Here is a 20,337-nt window from a genome sequence, read left to right as displayed (position 1 = left end):
GCAACGAGTTCTTGAGACTGATTCTAGGGTGCTTAATTGAAGTCTGGCCTTTCCTGAACCTCGATTAACGATTATCATTGAGAACAGTAACTCGTTGTCGGTCACACGCCGCCCTTCCGTCGTAGCGATGCGACTCGCAACTCTCGCAAGCTTCTGCAGACATGTACATATTCTACGATTTCGCTCAAAAAAACGCGAGTAATTAAGTTATTTTTAGCGAGATCGTCGGAAACAAAAAGAACAAGAAACTTCGAAAAAATTGTACAAAAATAGATGATAAGCCTTCTTATTATAAAAGTTATAATTGCAAGTTATACATATAGAAATGTCAAAACTGGAACAATCAATGCCTTTCTGATTAGCTCCCAGAGCCGGTTCTACGCAGCAATCATGTAACGCCGAACAAAGTAACTCCGAACTGGCCCGCGGGTACTCAATAAACACCGAGATAAGACTGGAGTGGTTCGGTCCAACTGTTTTTAGCACTAAAGCCTGAGAACAAAGGCTTGGTCGAGTGCGCGATGCTGCAGAGTCACGATCGGAGGTGAACGACACTGTAGAGTGAGTCGCATGTTCGGCATAATTTTGGAAATTCCGCGCGGTATGCCACGGCCTTGTCTGTATCCCGATGAAATCTCGTGCCAAGATTTCGTCGTGTCGCCTAAGCTCAAAGCTGTCACAAGTTCGCAAAACAGACGTCCCTCAAAAGATTTTGGGAAATGCAACTGATAGAAAATTGCTAGAAAATATTTCTCAATTTTGCATTTGCAATTTAAATACGAATGTGAAAAATCCAGGCGTTATTTTTATTTCATCTCTCTCTATATATATATACCTCTCATTTCACTCATTACTAAAATAATTCAGTTGTTAAACCAAATCAACTTTGAATAATACTTGTATTAACTAATTTTAATTTTAGCTAAAAAAAAGTCGCAAATATTTAGTTTTTTGCTTAGATAATTTGTGGTCTGCAAAGAATATAATCGCCTTCCACACGTGACAATTAAACTTGATCGTCGTGCTTCTAGGAACGATGCATCCGGATGCATCTATACGAGTGCTAACTATAGTTACACCTATATATCAGCTAACCATATGAATAAGATATTTTCGCGGTGTAGAATGCTTCTCGAAATTCAAAAAATCTAGCATAATAAATCTAGCGCACATTATTTTTCTGGGCGACTATCCTCCGTCCCATTGTCACGAATAATACGCGTGTAATCGAGCCTTCAATATAAAGGATACAGAAATGTGTTGAAACCAGTGCTTTAGTTCAAGGTTGCGCGATCACTCACTTTTCACCAAGGATGATCGATTGGATTCGCTGACGCCAACGGCGCTAATGTAGAGTAATTGGCTAGTTAGTAAATCACACTATAATTATCGTAATATCTGTCAAGCTTATTTTACGGTGAGTCTACTATTTTCCATGACATTCTTGATTTCGCGATCTTATTTCCCGTGCTACATGATCGTAATATAATGCCGAGATTAAAAGCTATCGAGACGATATTATCGGTGTGGCAACAGTAAATAAACGATTAAAACCGATATAATTTTAATAAGATTAATTTTAAATAAGATAGAGATAGCCAAATATCACTTTTCTACGTCAAAAACTGCGTTTACCAAGATTATATTGATTTTAATTTCTATATGAGACACATGTTGTAGATATACTGTAGAAAATAATTTAGCAAAATTTGGAAAACAAAGTAATTATCGCGAAAATTATGCGTATAAGAAAAATTATTTGTTACTGTTTCGGAGGAATCTCATCGATCTTCCGTATTTGAAAGGCTCTTGAAAATATCCTAAGGACGAAGGAGATGGAATGAAAAAAGGACCTCCAACGTAGAAGGAGAAAACACTATGAGGGCACAACGGTCCATGAATTCCTGACCAATGACGCAAGCACGAAGGCATTTCCGACGGGTTGCACTCTTCGACAGCCTCACTTCGGAGAGGAATACCTACATAATCGCATACATAATGCGAGCTGGACCTCAAGACGCGACTAGCCATCCTTTTTCTCTCCATACAGTAATGTGAAAAATGTTTTAATTAAGTGGCGATCTGATTTTATCTACCTCCGTATGAAATTCGCGTATCTGTTATCTCGAAAAGTCATATGACTCGCGAAACGGTCGCATTTAACGCTAAATATGAACGTATAAATACCTAATTTTACGTTTCTCTATTTCTGCATTTTCGAATTCTTTAATGTCAAGCTTTCCAATTTCAAACTCTCAATGGTAGATACATGTTTATTATTTCCTCTTATCGAATCTCTCTCTACCCCGGATTTCTTAGGAACCTACTTTGCTCTTGTATCTCCAGTCACGCGTGTCAGCTTTATCTCCTTTGTCTCTCAGAAACGGCCGCTCGACAGACAGTACGAGCTGATTACTCTTGGAAAATGCAACTTTAACAATTCCATTTATCGTAACATTTTTAAAAATATTATTTTGTTTTATTTTTAATATACATTTAATCCAATGTATTATAATCGACACTCATATTTTTTTATCTCATCCTGTTATAAAATTTTCAATTCTAAAATTGATTACATTTATAGTTATTTATAGTTATTATTAATTATTATATTTATAGTCATTATTAATTATTACAGATATAATATTACAAAAGGCTTAAAAAAATTGAAAGAATAAGCAACCTTTTTTAAAATTTTACGAATTATTTTTACTTTGATCAAGCTTATTGTTCTAATATTAGAATCCTCAACATTTGTAATTTCTGGACACATCTGCGACACAATAGAATAATTAGATCTCCGCCGTATTATAATCCCATCTCACGTCGCGTGTGTGTTCGGCTTTCAACATTAATCTATTTAATGATATTCGGACAGGTCGGCCCTTTGTGTCGCCTTGGTAGTTTTTGTGGCCTTCATGTCCGTCTCGAGCGTGGACAATGGTTCCACGAAATTGGATACGTTTATCCCACGCGTCATAACGCACTCTTTAAAAAGGGGCCCGCAGGGTTCTATGACCTCCCGAACTCGCGAGCGCATCGCCCTGAATAGCCGGGCCAGTTTATCATGCCATCATGTCCGAGAGAGCTGCTCGCTCTGAATTATGGGCCCGCGGGCCATACCGCGGTCCCCGACTCCCCCCTCGATTCACCTATTTCTCTTCCCTGCGAGAGTGTTACTCTCCCGATCCGGCAACGTCAGATCTTTCAAAAGGATCCAGATCTTATCTCCTTCTATATCGCGTTTTTCGTGACGTACAAAGGGAAATCCATTAGAGAGCGAATAATATGGCCGGTCGTTCCAACGCGACGGATTATTATGTGGAAACGACCGCATTAGATATTCATTAGTAAATCGCCACCGGAGCAGGAAACGTGACGTTGAAAAATTTAGAACACTACAATGTGAATGATAATGTAGGAATATGTATGAAATACGTATGCGTCGGTTATGTTAGTTAATTTTAAATTAACATTGCCATTTATCGTCGACAAAAAGTCAATTCACTTAAATAACTAACATTAGTGAAATAATTTCACTACACATTCCTTGATTTTCCCTATCTAAACAATATTTAAGATTAAACAAAATTATTCAAATCAGATGTCTAGTTTCGTGAGCTGCGACTATTATATTTGCATTCTAAGTTTCTCAGTGATAAACATATAAATTACATGTAGCCACGCATATCCAAAACCTTCGCGTTTTCTTGAAAATATTTCGAGATCATGTATCTCGACGGTGAGTTTTATTTCTATCTTATATTCCTAATGTCTCGCTAGTATCGCGAGTCGCGTGGTCTCGCGGTATTAAAGCGGTATTCGTTCGTACTAGGAACGACGAGAGAGTGAGAGAAAGAGAGAGAGAGAGACGGCGGACTCTTTCGGTTGACGTTATTATAAGCAGATATAATCCCGAGCGTATGACGCATGAGCACGGCTTACCATAATCCGGCGTGTGTATGTGTGTGTGTATGCGCGCCGTACGGTAATAATATTATTACGTTAATCGGCCGCGCCGCCGTCTTCGTCGGCGGCCCAGCAGGTAAACCAAGGCGCAGTTAGCAGGCGTTATTATCGCGACGCGCTTAACATTATAGACGACGTATTATCGACGACATTATGACCTTGCATCGCGGCATCGCGCAGAAATTGCCTCGCAAGACTGTGAGCGATAGCTCGGTCGGCGCGCCGTGTGAAACACGCCGGCTTCTGTCTTCTCCGACCTTATTCATGCGACCGATATACTGTCCGAGAGAAAGAATTAAAAGATTTCAAAGTAACATGAATATAACTTTCTCAGCTCTCTTAAAAGAATCTGTACGTCGAAGAATGAGATCAGTAGATTCAATACCTAATTCGAGATTCAATTGTTTTATCATTAAACGATGTTGGAATATGAAAAGAATGAATTCTAGGTAATGTACCGTGCATAAATACGCTCAGAAAAAAAAAAATGATTCTAATGTCTATTACTTACTGATGATGCTCCTAGATTTTCTTAATGCAGTTAAATGGCAATTTGTCAAAGCATGCAGACAGGTAGTAATAAATCTTATTACGTTAGAACAGTCCATTAAATGTACATTAAGAGCGAAGCGTTATTTGCAGCGGGCTTCAATATCCGGACGACAGTTCGCAAGATAAGAAATTCTCAAAGCACTTCTTCGAGAATGTGAGAAAGTTCGCCAGATTACGCGAAGAGGTCCAGCTCACTCGAAGCATTCTCTCGCGGGGAAAGTGTTTAAGCCAATTGACGTCATTCATACGCAAGATATCTTTCTGCGGAATCGACCTCCTTTCGAGGTCGACTACACCGGATCGCCAGTTCGCTACGCGCAAAAAGTTCTTACAGCTTTGCCGTAGAAGAGGGCACAACACACGCGTCGTTTCCTCTTTCGCAATCGACGCCATAAAACAAATCGAGCGCGCCGAAGTGTTGCAACAAGGAAAGCAACGGAGGATTTCGATAAATCGATGCAAAACGTTAAAAGATCTTTTCCTCCGGATACAAAAGAGATCGTAGTTTCTGTATTTTTTATACTCTCTGTATTTAAAATAAATCCCTGTACTTGATTCCACGCGAACGATTTAAAGAAGTAGAAAGGAAAAGTATACATAGGTAATTAAAAAAATTTTCTAAAAGTTTCGTTAGAGATGATTAGTTTTGGGATTCAAAAAAGGTAGCACTTGTATTTAATCGAGATTATCTCAGTACTTTAAAAGAAAGACAAAACTAGTTTGAACCTTGAACAAGTTTTCCTCCTTGATGGCGCAGCGAAGCGGTCGACTTCCCGGAATGCGAAGGCGAAACCTTCGGCGCGGCTCGACGTTACAAGTGCACAACTCGGCGATGCACTCCTTTTTTCCTGGTATCGATTTATCTCGCATGAGCGCAAGGCACAATCGATGTGTTTATGAGCCACCGCGAATAATTGTAGCGAGGCGTCACTACGAGACGACGACAACGTGCACGCGACACGTGCGTGGATTTTCATTCATAAATCGCCGGCGAACTACGCGCGATGACTCACCCGTGCCCCGCCTCTCCCAAGACGCGAAACTGAGATAAGCACGGCAAAAATAAAGGAAAAAAAAACGACTATGAACGCCGGAAATTTCCGCGTGCAATACTGTCTGATCATCGTCGAATTGCATAATTATTTATAATTTATACATCATCAAAAAGAAAAAGAAATCCGTAGACATAGCATGAATACGTATAGACACTCACGAACAAAAGAAATATTAGAAAACAAGGGAGATATTTGCGTATTAAGAATAGATTATATAATAAAAAAACTGCTAAGAAAAGCAATAAATTAGAAAAATGTTATTTTATATGAATAATTGATATGAGGTAAAAGCGAATAAATTTTTAATTTCCCGATATATGAGCAAAATTTTGCCGTAGCTACAAGTATTTATAATTCTTTAAATCTGAGCTCTCAAACCGTGCGACTTTTCAAGATAAAACACAATAGGGGTATTCAAATAAGTTAGAGTTTAACGGTTTGACAGGTTATGTCGGGTTAAAATCGGGTAAAAAGTTAATTTTTACACTTTTAACCCAAAGATTAATGTGATAGGTTAATGAGTCACTTATGTATTTTGCATAACCTTAAAGAGTAGCGCGCCCAAAATTAATTAATTAACTTTTTACTCGACTTTAACCCGACATAACCTGTCAAACCGTTAAACTTTAACTTATTTGAATACCCCTAATAAGTTTGGTTGGCCTATTTCAGAAATAGCTTGTTTAAATATATGAAAATCCTGATATATTAACGGAGAATTTACGACAGATATAATATACAACGCAAACGTGTTTGAAAGTACAGGAAATTTATTTACTTGGATTTAGATTGTCGCTCAGAAAATTACGTTGGCGCGGACTTTCTTGCGGAAGAGATAAATAACTGCAAACGGGGAAACAACAAGAAGTGCCTCCCTCCTTAGTGCTGAGAGCAGGATGACACCTCTTGTCTTATGACCCGTACGTATTGCTCTCGCTAAACTTAACCCTGCCTTCAACTAAACCTTCTAATTGGCGGGTTAACGAGCGTTAACTCTTCGCTTCCTGTCAGATTTAACTGTTTTTCTTCGGTTTTATGCAGATAACATATTAAGGAAATCATATTTTCTCTTTTTCTTCATCTTTGTTTTTCCGAACAATCTATTAAATGCAATCAAAATATCTTCGTTAATTTCATCGATTTTTATGATCATCGTATAAAATAAACCTTATAATATATTAAATTATGAATAACATCTAACATCCAAGTTCTGATATCCAAATTTGGTTTTATACAAAAGATAAAATAAATTTTTATTTATTGTGATAATAATCGATTTTAAGCTATTCAAAAAGAAATACGTATTTTCTCGCGCTTACAAGGGTTGGAATATGTTTTCCTCAAAAGGCGGAAATTGCTTTTAAAAGTTTCCACGGCAGACTTCTTATACCTATGTATAATAGACCTCGAGAAATATCAGCTTCGAGAAAGACCTTCGCGTACTTCTGCCCAGCCGTGGAAAATGTTGGTACGATAAAAACTACATGAAGCGATGAAAAATAATCTAGAAAGTTAGGACACCATTATAAAAATTATTTCGGTAAACAGTAATTAAATAAATTACTTGATAAATTATACTTAAATAGGAAAAATCTAAGACACAAAATGTAAATCATTATATAACCATGTAAATTTGTTCTTTTAATAATCTTTGTTATTTATATTATCATTTTTAGTATATTAAAATTTTTCATGATAACGAATACAGCCATCGCAAAATAATTATTTTTATATTTTAATACAGATACAAGTTTTACTAAAACAAGCATTTTTCTCGTTATTAATAAAATATATTTATTTTAAAGTTAATCTACTCTAAATTAGTTCAATAATACAAAATTATTTTGAAAAATTGTAAGTGCATTCTATACTTCTTGTATGCTTTTCCCTTCATTTGAAATACTTCTTTTTTTCATAATAACACGAAATACCAATGTTTATACATCCTTACCACACACATCACGACAATTCCTTTCAAAATTTGTACACATTTGCGCAGTAACATTTATTTGCCAAGCCTATTCGAATAAGAAAGTACCGTTCAGCGATAAAACGAGCGAACGATGTGTACTACGCCGAATCGGGATTCGTAGAAATCGGAGCCGAAATCGGTGGGATCGGCAGGTGAGAGTCGCCGAGTCGAGTATCCAGCGCGATAACTTAGTCGCTTCTTGGAAAATTTGAAACTAACACGTCATCACGAGCACGACCTCGATTATTAGCTTAATTGTAAGCCATCATTATGTAAGACTCTCCCCCCTCCCCACTCTCTCTTTTTCTATAATACCTGGTTTTGTGACACGCTAGCTGACATGTAATTATTAAGAGATTCTTTTGGTTATGCATTGTTCACGCGTGCATACTAAACGGCGAATTATTCGTGGAAAAACAGATCTAGATAACGAGTTCAAAGAACATCAGACTGATTGTAAGCTGCCACGAATTAACTCTATGACATGTGCATTGTTTTACGGTGCAAAATTAATATTTTAAACACAATAATATAAAGGTATTATAATTAAAACTCGCGCGATAAGGTGTCGTAGGTTTTTCTAAAGGTTTGTGACTTATAGCCCAAATCTTTTGAAATATTGCTTATTAATTTACGTGTCTTAAACAGTTCAAGAGATTAAATTGATAAATACACTGAGAAAAAAATTTTGAGATCCAAGAAAATATTTCTTTGAATAGTCCTAATAACATATTTACTTAATATAATACACATATTTATTTAGAATTAGATATTTTTACTTAATTTAAGTAAATATGTATAATTCTAAATAAATATGTGATTATATTAAGTAAATATGTTATTAGGACTATTTAAAGAAATATTTTCTTGGATCTACAAAATTTTTTTCTCAGTGTGTGTTTACAAAAATACGACGTTAAGAATTTCTTCTTACTAATTTAGACTATCATTCGCAGCACTCAATCGTTCCGTCATCTCTACTCCTAATCATTATTCAAACGATCTGATCCTTTCTCCGTGCGTTTATCTGTTACAAAATATATTTACGAAGTGTATAGATCTCCGACGTAGACACGCGTTTTCACTTACGGTCACCCATCGGTATCATCGCTAACAATACGCCACATTTATCTAATCAGTATGTTATTTTTGTCGGTGCGCCGTGCACCGTAGATTGCCTCGCAGTCACGCCTAATAAATCTACAGGAAGAAAATCGCGCAGGTTAATGGTTTAAAGTTTAAAACGACGTCCGACAAACACGCATATCGCCCGACGGACATTTCAGGCAGCGACATTTGAGGAAAAAAATATCTTTTGTTCGACTTCTTTCGTTTACAGTGCAGGAGTTGACAAACAGATACCTCGGCATATTAGAAGCTATTTTAAGGGTTTTGGAGTTAAAAATTTGACGAACTCTGCCTAAGAAATTTTTCGGACTTTCTTTTTCCTTTTTATAAAAAGAAAAATATATAGAGCGTGCCTCGATCGACACCGCAAATTGTTTAGCGATTGAAGTTTTTAGGAACACAACTATAGCTTCAACATTATCGATCCAGCCTTGAACCGTGACACCTGCACGAAGAGCGCGTAATTGACGATTTGTGTGCGTTAAAAGTCGATCGTCTCTTCCGTTTGCGTGTCGTGTTCACGCGCGATATGTTAATTTTACGTTTCGTCACGAATAGTTATTTCCGCGAAATTTTACAATCGTAGTTCTATCATATTAACTATTTAAAGATGTTGGGTTATACCATGTCGATAATATAACATATCTTCATAAATGCATATAAAATTAAGATAATTCATAGTTATTATGAGGAGAATATTTAATTAAATATTTAAGGCATTCTATTAAATAATATGTCGAAATCAAATTTTCTTTTCTATATATATATGCTGTCACTTAAAAAAATTCTGATTACAGATATTGTGTGTATATCTAATGTACACTCTACCGGCAGGAATGCCTGGACATAATACATATACATATACATGTACATATATGTCATATACGTATCAAAATGTCCAGGCATTCCTGCCGGTCAGTGTACTCAATGGTGGGAGATAAAAGAATGTCAATGTTTGTTTTGATAAAAGACGCGCGTCAGCCGCGAGCTAATTCCCTAATTTTCCTGTCCGAGATTCGGTTTCGAAATCGATGTCACTCTCTTACCATGCCATTCTCCTCCTTCATGAGCTGCCAATCCGCGATGTTCGTGGTCGGCGGATACATGGAGAACATCGTGTAGCTGTGATCCTCGATGATATTGTCGTAATAGCCGGCGCTGGGCACTCGTTGCGTCATCTTGCGCCTCAGCTAACTTCACTCGGAATCAACGCGCTTTGAACTTTCGAACGTTCGAGGATTTCGAGAGATCGGTGTTCAAATGTTCGAAAGAAAAGACTGTCGAGAAGATTGTCTCGCCGCGAAGAGAAGAGATTTGAACGCGACAGATAATTCAACACTGTCACAAAAGTTATCGGTTACCGACGCGTTTGTAATCACTTTACTCCGTACCACACGTGCCTATGCACATTTGTCGACTGAGCGCCCGCCAACGTGACCGAGTAACTATATAGAAAGCCAGCCGACCGTCGCCGCCGTCGCCGCTTCCCCCACCACGTCGCGATACGGGCGCGCTCCCCGTGACGTCACCGCCATCTTGATCGCTGATTCGCGCGATAGCGCGCCCGGCCAATCGACGCGGTCCGCAGCCTCGCGCGTTGTTTGCTCGCTCCGACGACGATTTCACGGAATTGGGGAACGCACGGGGAACCAGATCCCCTTTTCCAGGTAGCGCGGATCGTTCCGCGCTTAACTTGCATAATCCGATAAATCGATCCGCCCGGCGAGAACGACCGAGGGGGATTTTCGTCAGCATGCCGGAACCGGAAGCGGTGCAAATTGCGATCCGCGACATATTCAGGATGTGCGCTGTGAAATCAGCGAAATTGGTTGAATCGATGTGTCCGAGGGTGATAAAAAAATTTAAGGTCCCGATGTGAGACGGGAAGAAAAAATATCAAGCATTGGCATAAACTTTTGAAATTTCTCTCTGTTCTAACGTCGAGAAATCCAGTCTTTTTTCTCCATCGAAAGTTTGTTTTGTTGATTATTATTTGACTGTGTTAATCCTCGCACTCGCGTTCGGCAAACGTGCGCGATAATATGCTCACAACGTCACATTAAATAACGTTACACGATGAGCAGTAGTGACTCACTATTGATGTTGATTGCTATTTTTTAAATAAACGTACTTAACGGTACGAATACATTGTGTCGCAAAAACTGTCTTCGACAACAACGATCCGCTACGTATATGATTATCCTCCCCCTCTTTCTTTTTTCTCTCTTTTTCTCTCTGTTTTCTGCCGCGATCATATATATAGTATTTTCCGCGTGCAACAAACTCTCGGGAGCGCGAAAAAGTGCGCGTAGGTGCAGATTAACCCCTTTGACTATCAATGACGAAAATATCCGTAAAAATAAAACTGGCCAGTGTTCATAACGGAATATCCGCACATTCAAAAAAATATACTTATACCGGAGCAATTAAATTCAAAGTAAAAATTCAAGAATTGAAAATGGCAAATTTAATATACCTAATGGGCAAAAAATTTAAAATATGGTTCAATTTGCATAAAAAGTTTTGAAGAGTTTTTGAAGCCGTTGAATTTGTTTTTAAAATTGAAATTTAATTCAAAATAACGAATTTAATATGACGACCAAAAAATTTAAAATATTGCTCGGTATAAAAATGTATAAAATATAATTTATAAAAATTGTTGGATCTTTAGTTCGCTATATTTAATTATGAAATTTTGACCTCAGACTTAGATTCAGCGACTCAAAAAACCCCCAGAAGTATCCTCTGATAATTTTATTAACTCTTTTGTCAAAAGTATTTTTAACCCAAAGCATTTTTATCGCCTAAGAGCTAAGGGATTAAATGCGATTTAATTTGCAAGCTGTTCGCTGAATGTTTGTCCAACAAATTATACACATTCGTTCATAAAATTACAAGCTACGGCAGCGGGGAAAGGCAGAGGTAGGAAATTATTTATCCGCGGCAACACTACCGCCAGATCTGTTTGTGCAACAACCAAATACTCTTACGCTGCAGCGGTAAGCGAGGAGTAGGATGTTTGCGACGGAGCGGAACGGATTGGAAACAACCGTAATGTTTCCACGTATTCCTCGAATTGTTAACTTAATTATTCCCTTGGCACATATATACAAACGTAAGATTACTACACATCAGAATAACAAAATTACACGTGTACGCACGCCGCATTTTGCTTACACGAAATTTTTCCTACTGTCGTAAAATTAACGCTTCTTTAATTTACTGACTACGAACTATATCTTTCTATAACTATTTAATGAAAATGTGATAACCATAAGATTTTCTTAAAAAAAAAAGTAAAATCTATTCTTTTTTGCCAATTTGATTCAACTTGCCTATCTGAAAATATATGTGATAATAAACCCTAAATTTATAAAGTTATACAATAATTAATTGTATATAAAATTACTGTTCCCACAAAACATTGTTATAACTGGAAGTTACATAAATATAATTAAATTTTTTATTTGTAAATTGAAAAAGTACATTCAAATCGAGATAAAAATTCTTGTCTTTGAAATATCTTCATAGAAAAATTTTTCAAACAAAAAGAATTGTTAAGTAATTTAAATCGACCGTGACTGGCAATATATAACGTCTTTTCGATATGAACATTGAAAAACTGTGAGCCAACTTGGTTTGTCGGATTCACACAGCACTTTTTTCCGGATCAATCATCGAGACATTATTAATTTTGACCATGGTTTTTGGTCAGTTGATGTAATTTCTAAATTAAATAGTTTTTTAAATTTTATTGCGAAAAATATTACCCCAGCCAGGGTTTGAACCTGGAACCTCCCGTATACCGTGCGGGCGTCGTGCCAATTCGACCACTGAGGCTGTAGTAATATTCATCGCAATAACAACTATAAGATGGAGCACCGATTACTAGGTCGACGGTGTATAATAAACAGAATAATAAATTTCTTTCGCCAGTATATAGAATAACAATTAAGTAATTTAAATCGACCGTGACTGGCAATATATAACGTCTTTTTCGATATGAACATTGAAAAAACTGTGAGCCAACTGGTTTGTCGGATTCACACAGCACTTTTTTTTCCGGATCAATCATCGAGACATTATTAATTTTGACCATGGTTTTTTGGTCAGTTGATGTAATTTCTAAATTAAATAGTTTTTAAATTTTATTGCGAAAAATATTACCCCAGCCAGGGTTTGAACCTGGAAAACCCCGTATACCGTGCGGGCGTCGTCCCGCCAATTCGACCACTGAGGCTGTAGTAATATTCATCGCAATAACAACTAAAAGATGGCGCACCGAACTAGGTCGACGGTGGATAATAAACAGATGCCAGAGCATAGAATAACAAGTAAGAATTACTCGACCGTGACTGGCATATATAACGGTATGTAAATTAATATACTGGCGGAAAGAAATTTATAATTTCTTTCGGTGCTCCATCTTATATTGGTATTCGAAATAATAACTACATTAGTGGTCGAATTGGCGAACGGACGCAATCCTTAAATCGAATATTTTCGCAAAAAATTTAAAAACTATAATTTAGAACGTACATAAACTTGACTGGTCAAAATAATAATGTTCTCGATTGATTGATATATGGCTAACAGTTTTTCAATGTTCATATCGAAAAGACGTTATATATTGCCAGTCACGGTCGATTTAAATTACTTAATTGTTATTCTATATACTGGCGAAAGAAATTTATTATTCTGTTTATTATACACCGTCGACCTAGTAATCGGTGCTCCATCTTATAGTTGTTATTGCGATGAATATTACTACAGCCTCAGTGGTCGAATTGGCACGACGCCCGCACGGTATACGGGAGGTTCCAGGTTCAAACCCTGGCTGGGGTAATATTTTTCGCAATAAAATTTAAAAAACTATTTAATTTAGAAATTACATCAACTGACCAAAAACCATGGTCAAAATTAATAATGTCTCGATGATTGATCCGGAAAAAAGTGCTGTGTGAATCCGACAAACCAAGTTGGCTCACAGTTTTTCAATGTTCATATCGAAAAGACGTTATATATTGCCAGTCACGGTCGATTTAAATTACTTAAAAAGAATTGTTTTATATGCTTTTCAATTGTATTCTAGATAAGATACTCGATAAGAAGCCTTCGATTTGTTTAGAAAGTGTTATGTCCGTCGATGTAAAGATTTATAATCGGTAAACAATATAAACTCTATGTTTGCTAACGTTTCCTCAAGGAAAAGTAATCACGTCGTATATTCTGAAATATTTTCATTTTAATACTTTGAGACATTAAAGTATCTATTTTTTTTTAAATTATTTGGGTCAAATAATTTAAATGTTTTTGTTTGAAAATATCGTGATTAATTAATATAATAAATTGTTTCAACAAATAATTGCGTCTCGAAAAATTTCGAATTACAGTAATTATCTTGGTTATACGCGTAATTTTTTCTGATTGTATTTTAATGACTCTGACAATGAGTGAAATCTAAAGTTCTCTCTAGCCTGCTATAACGCTATCATTGCCGTATTTTAACCCAACATTTAAAAGCAAAAATGTTAGAAATTTTTTACAAGTGGAAAAAGAGGATTTATTGCAGTATAAAAAATTATCAGTATAAAAAAATAAAAAGCATTGTTTGCCTAAGTTAACTAATGGTCTTCGTCAATTATTTGATTATTCGATAATTCAGAATTATTTACAGTTCGTATCGGCTAAGTCCATCATATATGTTCAAAAACATGTATCTAATCAATTGAAATATTATGTGTTGGAATTTTCTTAATAGCATTCAAGCATCAATAGCGTTCATATATATCTTAATTATACATATCATTAAAATGTACATAGCACGAATTTTCAATCATTTTGCTGAGTTTATTGTTTTCAGGCAACTTGATAACTAGAGACATGTCTAGAGACACCTCTAACGAGCGTAACGGAATAACGAGAAGATCGGCGAGCACTAGAGGATCCAGCTTTGTTCGCGCGACAAAGAGATATTTTAATGAGGAGGGAGGTTGCAGCTTATCCGGCTGAGCTGTAACGCGCGCTGTAGGACGTTGTGTGCGCGACATGACAAGCGCCGAATTTCGTACGAAGAAAAAAAAAGCGGAAGTTTTTAATCGGCCATCACCCGGGAAAGTTCTGTAGGAATTTTCAATATCCAAGAGGACAATGGAAAATAAATTAAAGGCCGTGAATCATCCGGTTTCTTTGTACGATGAGAGCGTGCCTGTACTTTAAGCGCGAGCCGCGCGAAGAAAAACATACAGCTGGTTCTCTTTATGACCGTGCGTGCGCGATCGTTTATTGAGCGTCATTCGATTCATCAATTTTTTGTAACTTTCTCTCGGGAAGAAACGAGATCTTCTACGCGGATTTGCCGAATTTTATGAAATAATTATGTAACTTTGAGCGCGAGAGCTAAAAACAGAAAAACTTAATGCGGGCCTAACAGCCAGATGTACTTTCGCTCTTGATCATTATAAGTAATATTTGCATTTTATCGGTCGGTTTCTTCGTACGAACCCTTCCATTATTAGAGGGAAAGATATAATTAGGTGACAACAGCTGGCTCTCTCGGGAGTTCCTATCTGGCAGCGTAAGCGTTATACTACGCAGCGGTAGAATGTAATTCGTGTCGCGCGCGCCACGCGCGTGTGCGTGCATGCGTTTGTTCGTGCGTGCTCGTTGCACGCGTGTTTTTAAATGGTCGAGCCATCACGAGACAGCCACGGCGGCGGCACTTTATAAAAACAGCTGTTGTAGGCGGCCGAAGCCACGCCGGACGAAATGCTAGCTAGATCAATACTCTAACCGCCATGCTACTTACACTCGGGGAATACATTGGGTGTCCTCGAATTATACAACGAAACCGCATGGAATTATTCGTTACGAAATTTCAAGTTTAACCTCAGCGAAGATATCGAGGAAGATTTTATCGTAACTTTCAAATCTTTTTCCTAACTTTCAAAATGTAAAATCGTTATTCTAATTTCTTACATCCGCCTCTATAATTGCCTCAAACGAATTCTTGCTGAAGCTGAAATAGTCCATTTTTAAATTGGACGGCGGATAATGTTGCGACATTCATCCGTGCTTGCTTCTGATACTTAACTCTCGAAAGCTCCTCGTTTTCGATGATTTATGACAGAACTGTCAAATGTGTGACGCTACTCGGGCCAGTGAACAAACGAGCAAAAAATCGTCAAGAGAAACCTAAGCGTCTAGTTAAACAGTCCTGATTTATGGTTGTACAGAAAACGATTAGTTCGACACTTCGGCACTTTCGCTAATTTTAAAATTTCTAGAAATAACGGTATTGGTGTACTTCCCGTCAATTTTGGGACATCCTATATAAAGGGGAGACGCACCGGCACTAAATCCTTGTCGATGCCATGGAGATATTGTCCGTCGCGTCGAAGAGAATTTTCTACTTCCTGTCTGCATCTATAAATGTGCACATGCCACGCCGACGGTAACAAATTACAGCACGAATAGGCTCGACTACTGTTATTATTAAATAAGTATACGTTTAAAGGAGTGATAATGACGCGATTGACAGACCATTTAACGAATACCATTCTATACAGAATGCTTTGAAGTTTAAACGAACATTTTCTGCATCGTAGATATTGAGGAACAAATTAAAAAAGAATAGCGATTATTTCAACATGCTAATAATTACGAATAATATGTAAGTAATAATACAGTTCTAGGTATTAATCTCTTATCGAGTTCCATTGTGCACTATAATTTGTAAAGAGTCACGAAAAATCACAAATCACATTTACAGTTTTCATAACATAATAAACAATCACTTGTCTAAAATATAAGATATACAATGCGTCTGTTTTCTATTGCTGAACTAGTGCAGCCAGTTCAGCAGACCCCATAACTAATGAGATTACTATCGAATAGATAAACACCTTTTAAAAATCTAATTTAAAGGCCAACACGAGAATAAACTGCGAATACGTGCGATAAAATGAGTGTTTTGAACTTTAAACAGTTCTTTTAAAGTTTGATCCACCGTGCACACGACAGACTCTTCTCCTACAGAGACCGGTTTCGACCTTTACTAAGATCCTTGTCAATCTACAGCCTAGAATAAACTGACAATTCTTTTTTGTGTGTAATTAAACTGAATTCTTAAATTTAACTCTATCTCTATATGAACAAAATTATCTCGTATGTTTCAAATGTTTTATTATGTTCTTATTTAAACGACTCAATAAAGTTTTTAAGGATTCGATTGTTCGTGTGCCTAAAAATCACGAAAAGCAAACATTCTATCCCGCGGTTCAAAATCAAAGTCGCTCTCTCATTCGTAGCGGCAAGATTGATTGTCAAACTGCACCGTGTCGTTGACTTGTTATTTAATAAGCCGCAGTTTGACCCGCGGAATGGACGGGAAAGAGAGAATTAACCACGTCTCTCTCGCGTTTTAAAGTTCGCGCGAAGACTCATTAGCAAGCGCGAACACCCGGCGCGATCTCGAGAGATCATTGATCTCTCCCGATCGGTGAATGGACGCGGTAATACGAAAGATAACGTCCGATTGGATAATTCCGTAGTAACTCGATGGTTTACTGACAGTGCACGTGGTATGCACCTTAAAAGGACACCTATGCAAGGACCGGAATGAAAGTTGTCTTTTATCTATGTGCGCAGGGGCGTTTAATTTATTTGTGAGCTCCACGCCGCGTGGAGTAAAGTAGGTTCTACTAGAATACAGGGTTCGAGTAGTAATTGTCCAACAACTAAATGTACTTAATTAACATCTATTGCATTTTCAGGATTCTTTTTTTTTAATTGTTATATTATTCAAAAATCGAATAAAGTTTGACAAATATCTGTCGCTTTATGACAGGCTCTTCGCGAGAGCCTAAATAATAAAACATGCGTAGTTATTATTATCGCACATTGTGACGTATAATTAGATGCAGTTCGCTTGATAACGCCGCGCCGGTGATATTTTCGCGCGACCGAAAATATGTTTTTCATTCGAACTCGAGCAAGTTCGGTTTATAGCGATGACGGCACGCGCTTTGTAAATTTAGCAGCGCTCTGTCTCTAATTCCCGGATAAAGGCTCTTCGACGAAGTGGCGGGTTTGACAAGTGCATCGTGTCGAAGGATAATTTAACTCTTTGCACCGAGAAGTACAATGGTATTAACAAACGCGGGGTTGTCACGCTAAATTGCATAAAAAATTATCAATTACTGAATCAAGTTATTTGGAAAATCAATAAAAGAAATTATAAATTCTTACTAGATTAGATGTTAATTAGTAACATTCTCTAGTTGTTAAATTTTACAAGTGCTTAATGGTTTTTAAAATAGTCAATGTAGTTAATTCTACAACATCTTTTGTAATCGTTATATGTATATACATACATTATATATCGAATCACAGAAGGATCGATGGAATCCAGGTCACTAGCACAAAATCTTAATACTTCAATTATATTTGTCATAAATGTTTTCATTACACATACAATAAATATTAATCACCCATTCGATTCTTTACACACTCGTTCAATGCGAGCGCTCGAAATCGATCATCGAAGTATATCCTGCGAACATTTTACAGTGTAAAATCGCTAATGAGTCATCACGCGCGAGCGACACTGCGAGACAAGCAGCACTTGTCCATTATCTAGCCTCAAGAATTCATGTTCCTGTGAAATAGCATGCAATTTCCAGATGCGCGATTGATATGCGTCATACAGTAGCTGTAAGCCAGTAGGCCACGTAATTCCAAACGATTCCGCTAAACGTTTAACAAAGAGCAACAAAAGCGTTACATCACGCGCGTACAATCTGTTTACATAACTGCTTCACATCAGCTCTCTCGTAAATTTATTTAAAAAAAAATAAATATTTTTGAATAAAGACCAACGAGACCCGTTCAAATCCAATAATTGTGGTTGCGAGGAATCGATAACGCGTTTTATCGCTCCGCTTTGATCAGCTGATGAATCTATAAGCCCGAAAGTTCTTCACAGAAGCTTAATAAGATATATTTTCGACGATGAGCTAATTTAATTTCAGCTTACACTGCGAAATTAATGATATCTCGAGTATTTTTCTACCGCGGTGACTTGAATCTCGATGTACAAGCAAGAGTAATTATTGCAGGCTTTATCTATCTGTAACATGTGTTGGTAGACTGTCTCCACACATCGAGTTGCTTTTTTCCGTTTGCAAACAAGATAAGAGGTTCCCGTAATTGCGTGCAATTCTATATATATTTTAAACATTCGTCCATGTTCATTTATTCATATATTTATCAAAAGAAAAATAAAAGCATAAAATATCTCGCATTTTTCGTCTGTAAAATTAGATAAAATATAGCTTCCATTCATGTGTTTCGAAAACGCAAATGCAAATATTTATATACGACTCGTATACAAATCGTGTCTTACTTAAAACTCTTATCTCATCCGATATAAACTTTTTTCCTTTTTTTTTTTTTTAATTTTACATGTACTACGATAATTCACTCACGGAGTGAAATTACTACAAAACCCCGTTTACGCGGAAGAAATTATCGTAAGTTACCACCAGAAGTAACGCCCGCGTAAACATAGGCTACAAATGCTTTGAAGCATTCCTCTTCTCTTTTCTTTCAATGAAGAAAGGAGAAGAAAAACGCTCCGAAGCATTGTAGCGTCAAGTGGACCGCAGCCATATAATGGCAAAAAGACGCTCGATTGTTGCAAGTTATCGGAGTGAAGGAAGATAAGTGAGTGAACGAAAATCTCTTCTGTGCCCGCCGCTATACGCGATGCACATCACGAGGCACGTTCGCGCCGCGTACGAGACGCCTAAACGTGGACAACCGCTTTAACGTTTAAACGCATTATTGTCGCGCGTGCGTTACGTAACGCGTGCACCCGTGACGAGTCGTCGATCGTTCAGCGGGACGCGATCGGCGACGCGTCCCGCGACGAGAATCTTCCGGGAGTCGAGGGGGCCGTGTTTTTCGTTGGCATATTCCTGCTGGTACTTACGTTATTCGGCAGCACGGCCGTGTTCGCGATGCTGGAGAGAAAATCATGGCTGACGCGGGAGCTCTGCGAGGCCCCGCTGTCGCTGGACACGCTCGAGCTGTCGTAGAGCACGTCGGAGACGTCCAGCTTCATCCTGCCGTTCACCCTTCTTCGCGAACCCGCGTCGGAGTTGAGAAACACCGGAGAGTACGTCGCGTTCTAACCTCTCTTTCTCTCTCGCCCGTCCGACGCTCCTCCGAAAGATAATGCGGCGAGAGCGAGCGAGGCGGAAGCCGAAAGATCGTCGTGGATCTTAATGGACGTACGTGGAACTCGAAGGCGGCACGCACGAATCGCAGGTCCCTTTGCTCGAAACTGTGTGAAACTGCACCCGATGACTCATACCGTGGGGGAATACCTCGCGCGCGCGTTCGGCAAGCCGTTCGAGGCCCGCGGAGAGAGTCGAGGCCTCTCCGAGTGCGGGTGACGTCATGGGTTATTCCCGGCCGACCAATCGCAGCCGAGCTGCCGGCCGACGCGCGGCAGTGCCGTGCCACGGCGTTCGATAACGCGGCGCTTATCGGCGACGAAACCCCGAGAGTTTTATCTACCACGCGGCGCGGCGCCCGGGTGCATCATAATCAGCTTATAATTAGAATTAGAAACGTTTTAATTATCTCTCATCTTTA

At 38.0% G+C, this 20,337-nt stretch overlaps 1 protein-coding gene across 2 annotated transcripts in view; it reads right to left on the bottom strand.

The window, feature by feature from the left end:
• Positions 1-20,041, bottom strand: part of Kay (transcription factor kayak, isoforms A/B/F) — a 35,999-nt gene extending 15,958 nt beyond the window's left edge. The window contains exon 1 of one of the 2 annotated variants that reach the window (XM_071774398.1): positions 19,670-20,041. In XM_071774398.1, coding sequence (XP_071630499.1) covers positions 19,670-19,801 — 132 coding nt within the window. In that variant the 5' untranslated portion in view covers positions 19,802-20,041. Of the gene's footprint in view, positions 1-9,722; positions 10,101-19,669 lie in introns of those variants that run through there. The other variant, XM_071774397.1, reaches the window with a different exon arrangement.
• Positions 20,042-20,337: the final 296 nt, after the last annotated feature.

The sequence above is a fragment of the Temnothorax longispinosus genome, chromosome 3 (genome assembly GCF_030848805.1).
Source record: "Temnothorax longispinosus isolate EJ_2023e chromosome 3, Tlon_JGU_v1, whole genome shotgun sequence".
Lineage (NCBI taxonomy): Eukaryota > Metazoa > Arthropoda > Insecta > Hymenoptera > Formicidae > Temnothorax > Temnothorax longispinosus.
The sequence above is the reverse complement of the archived record's forward strand: the minus strand, read 5'-3'. Positions and strand labels throughout refer to the sequence as shown.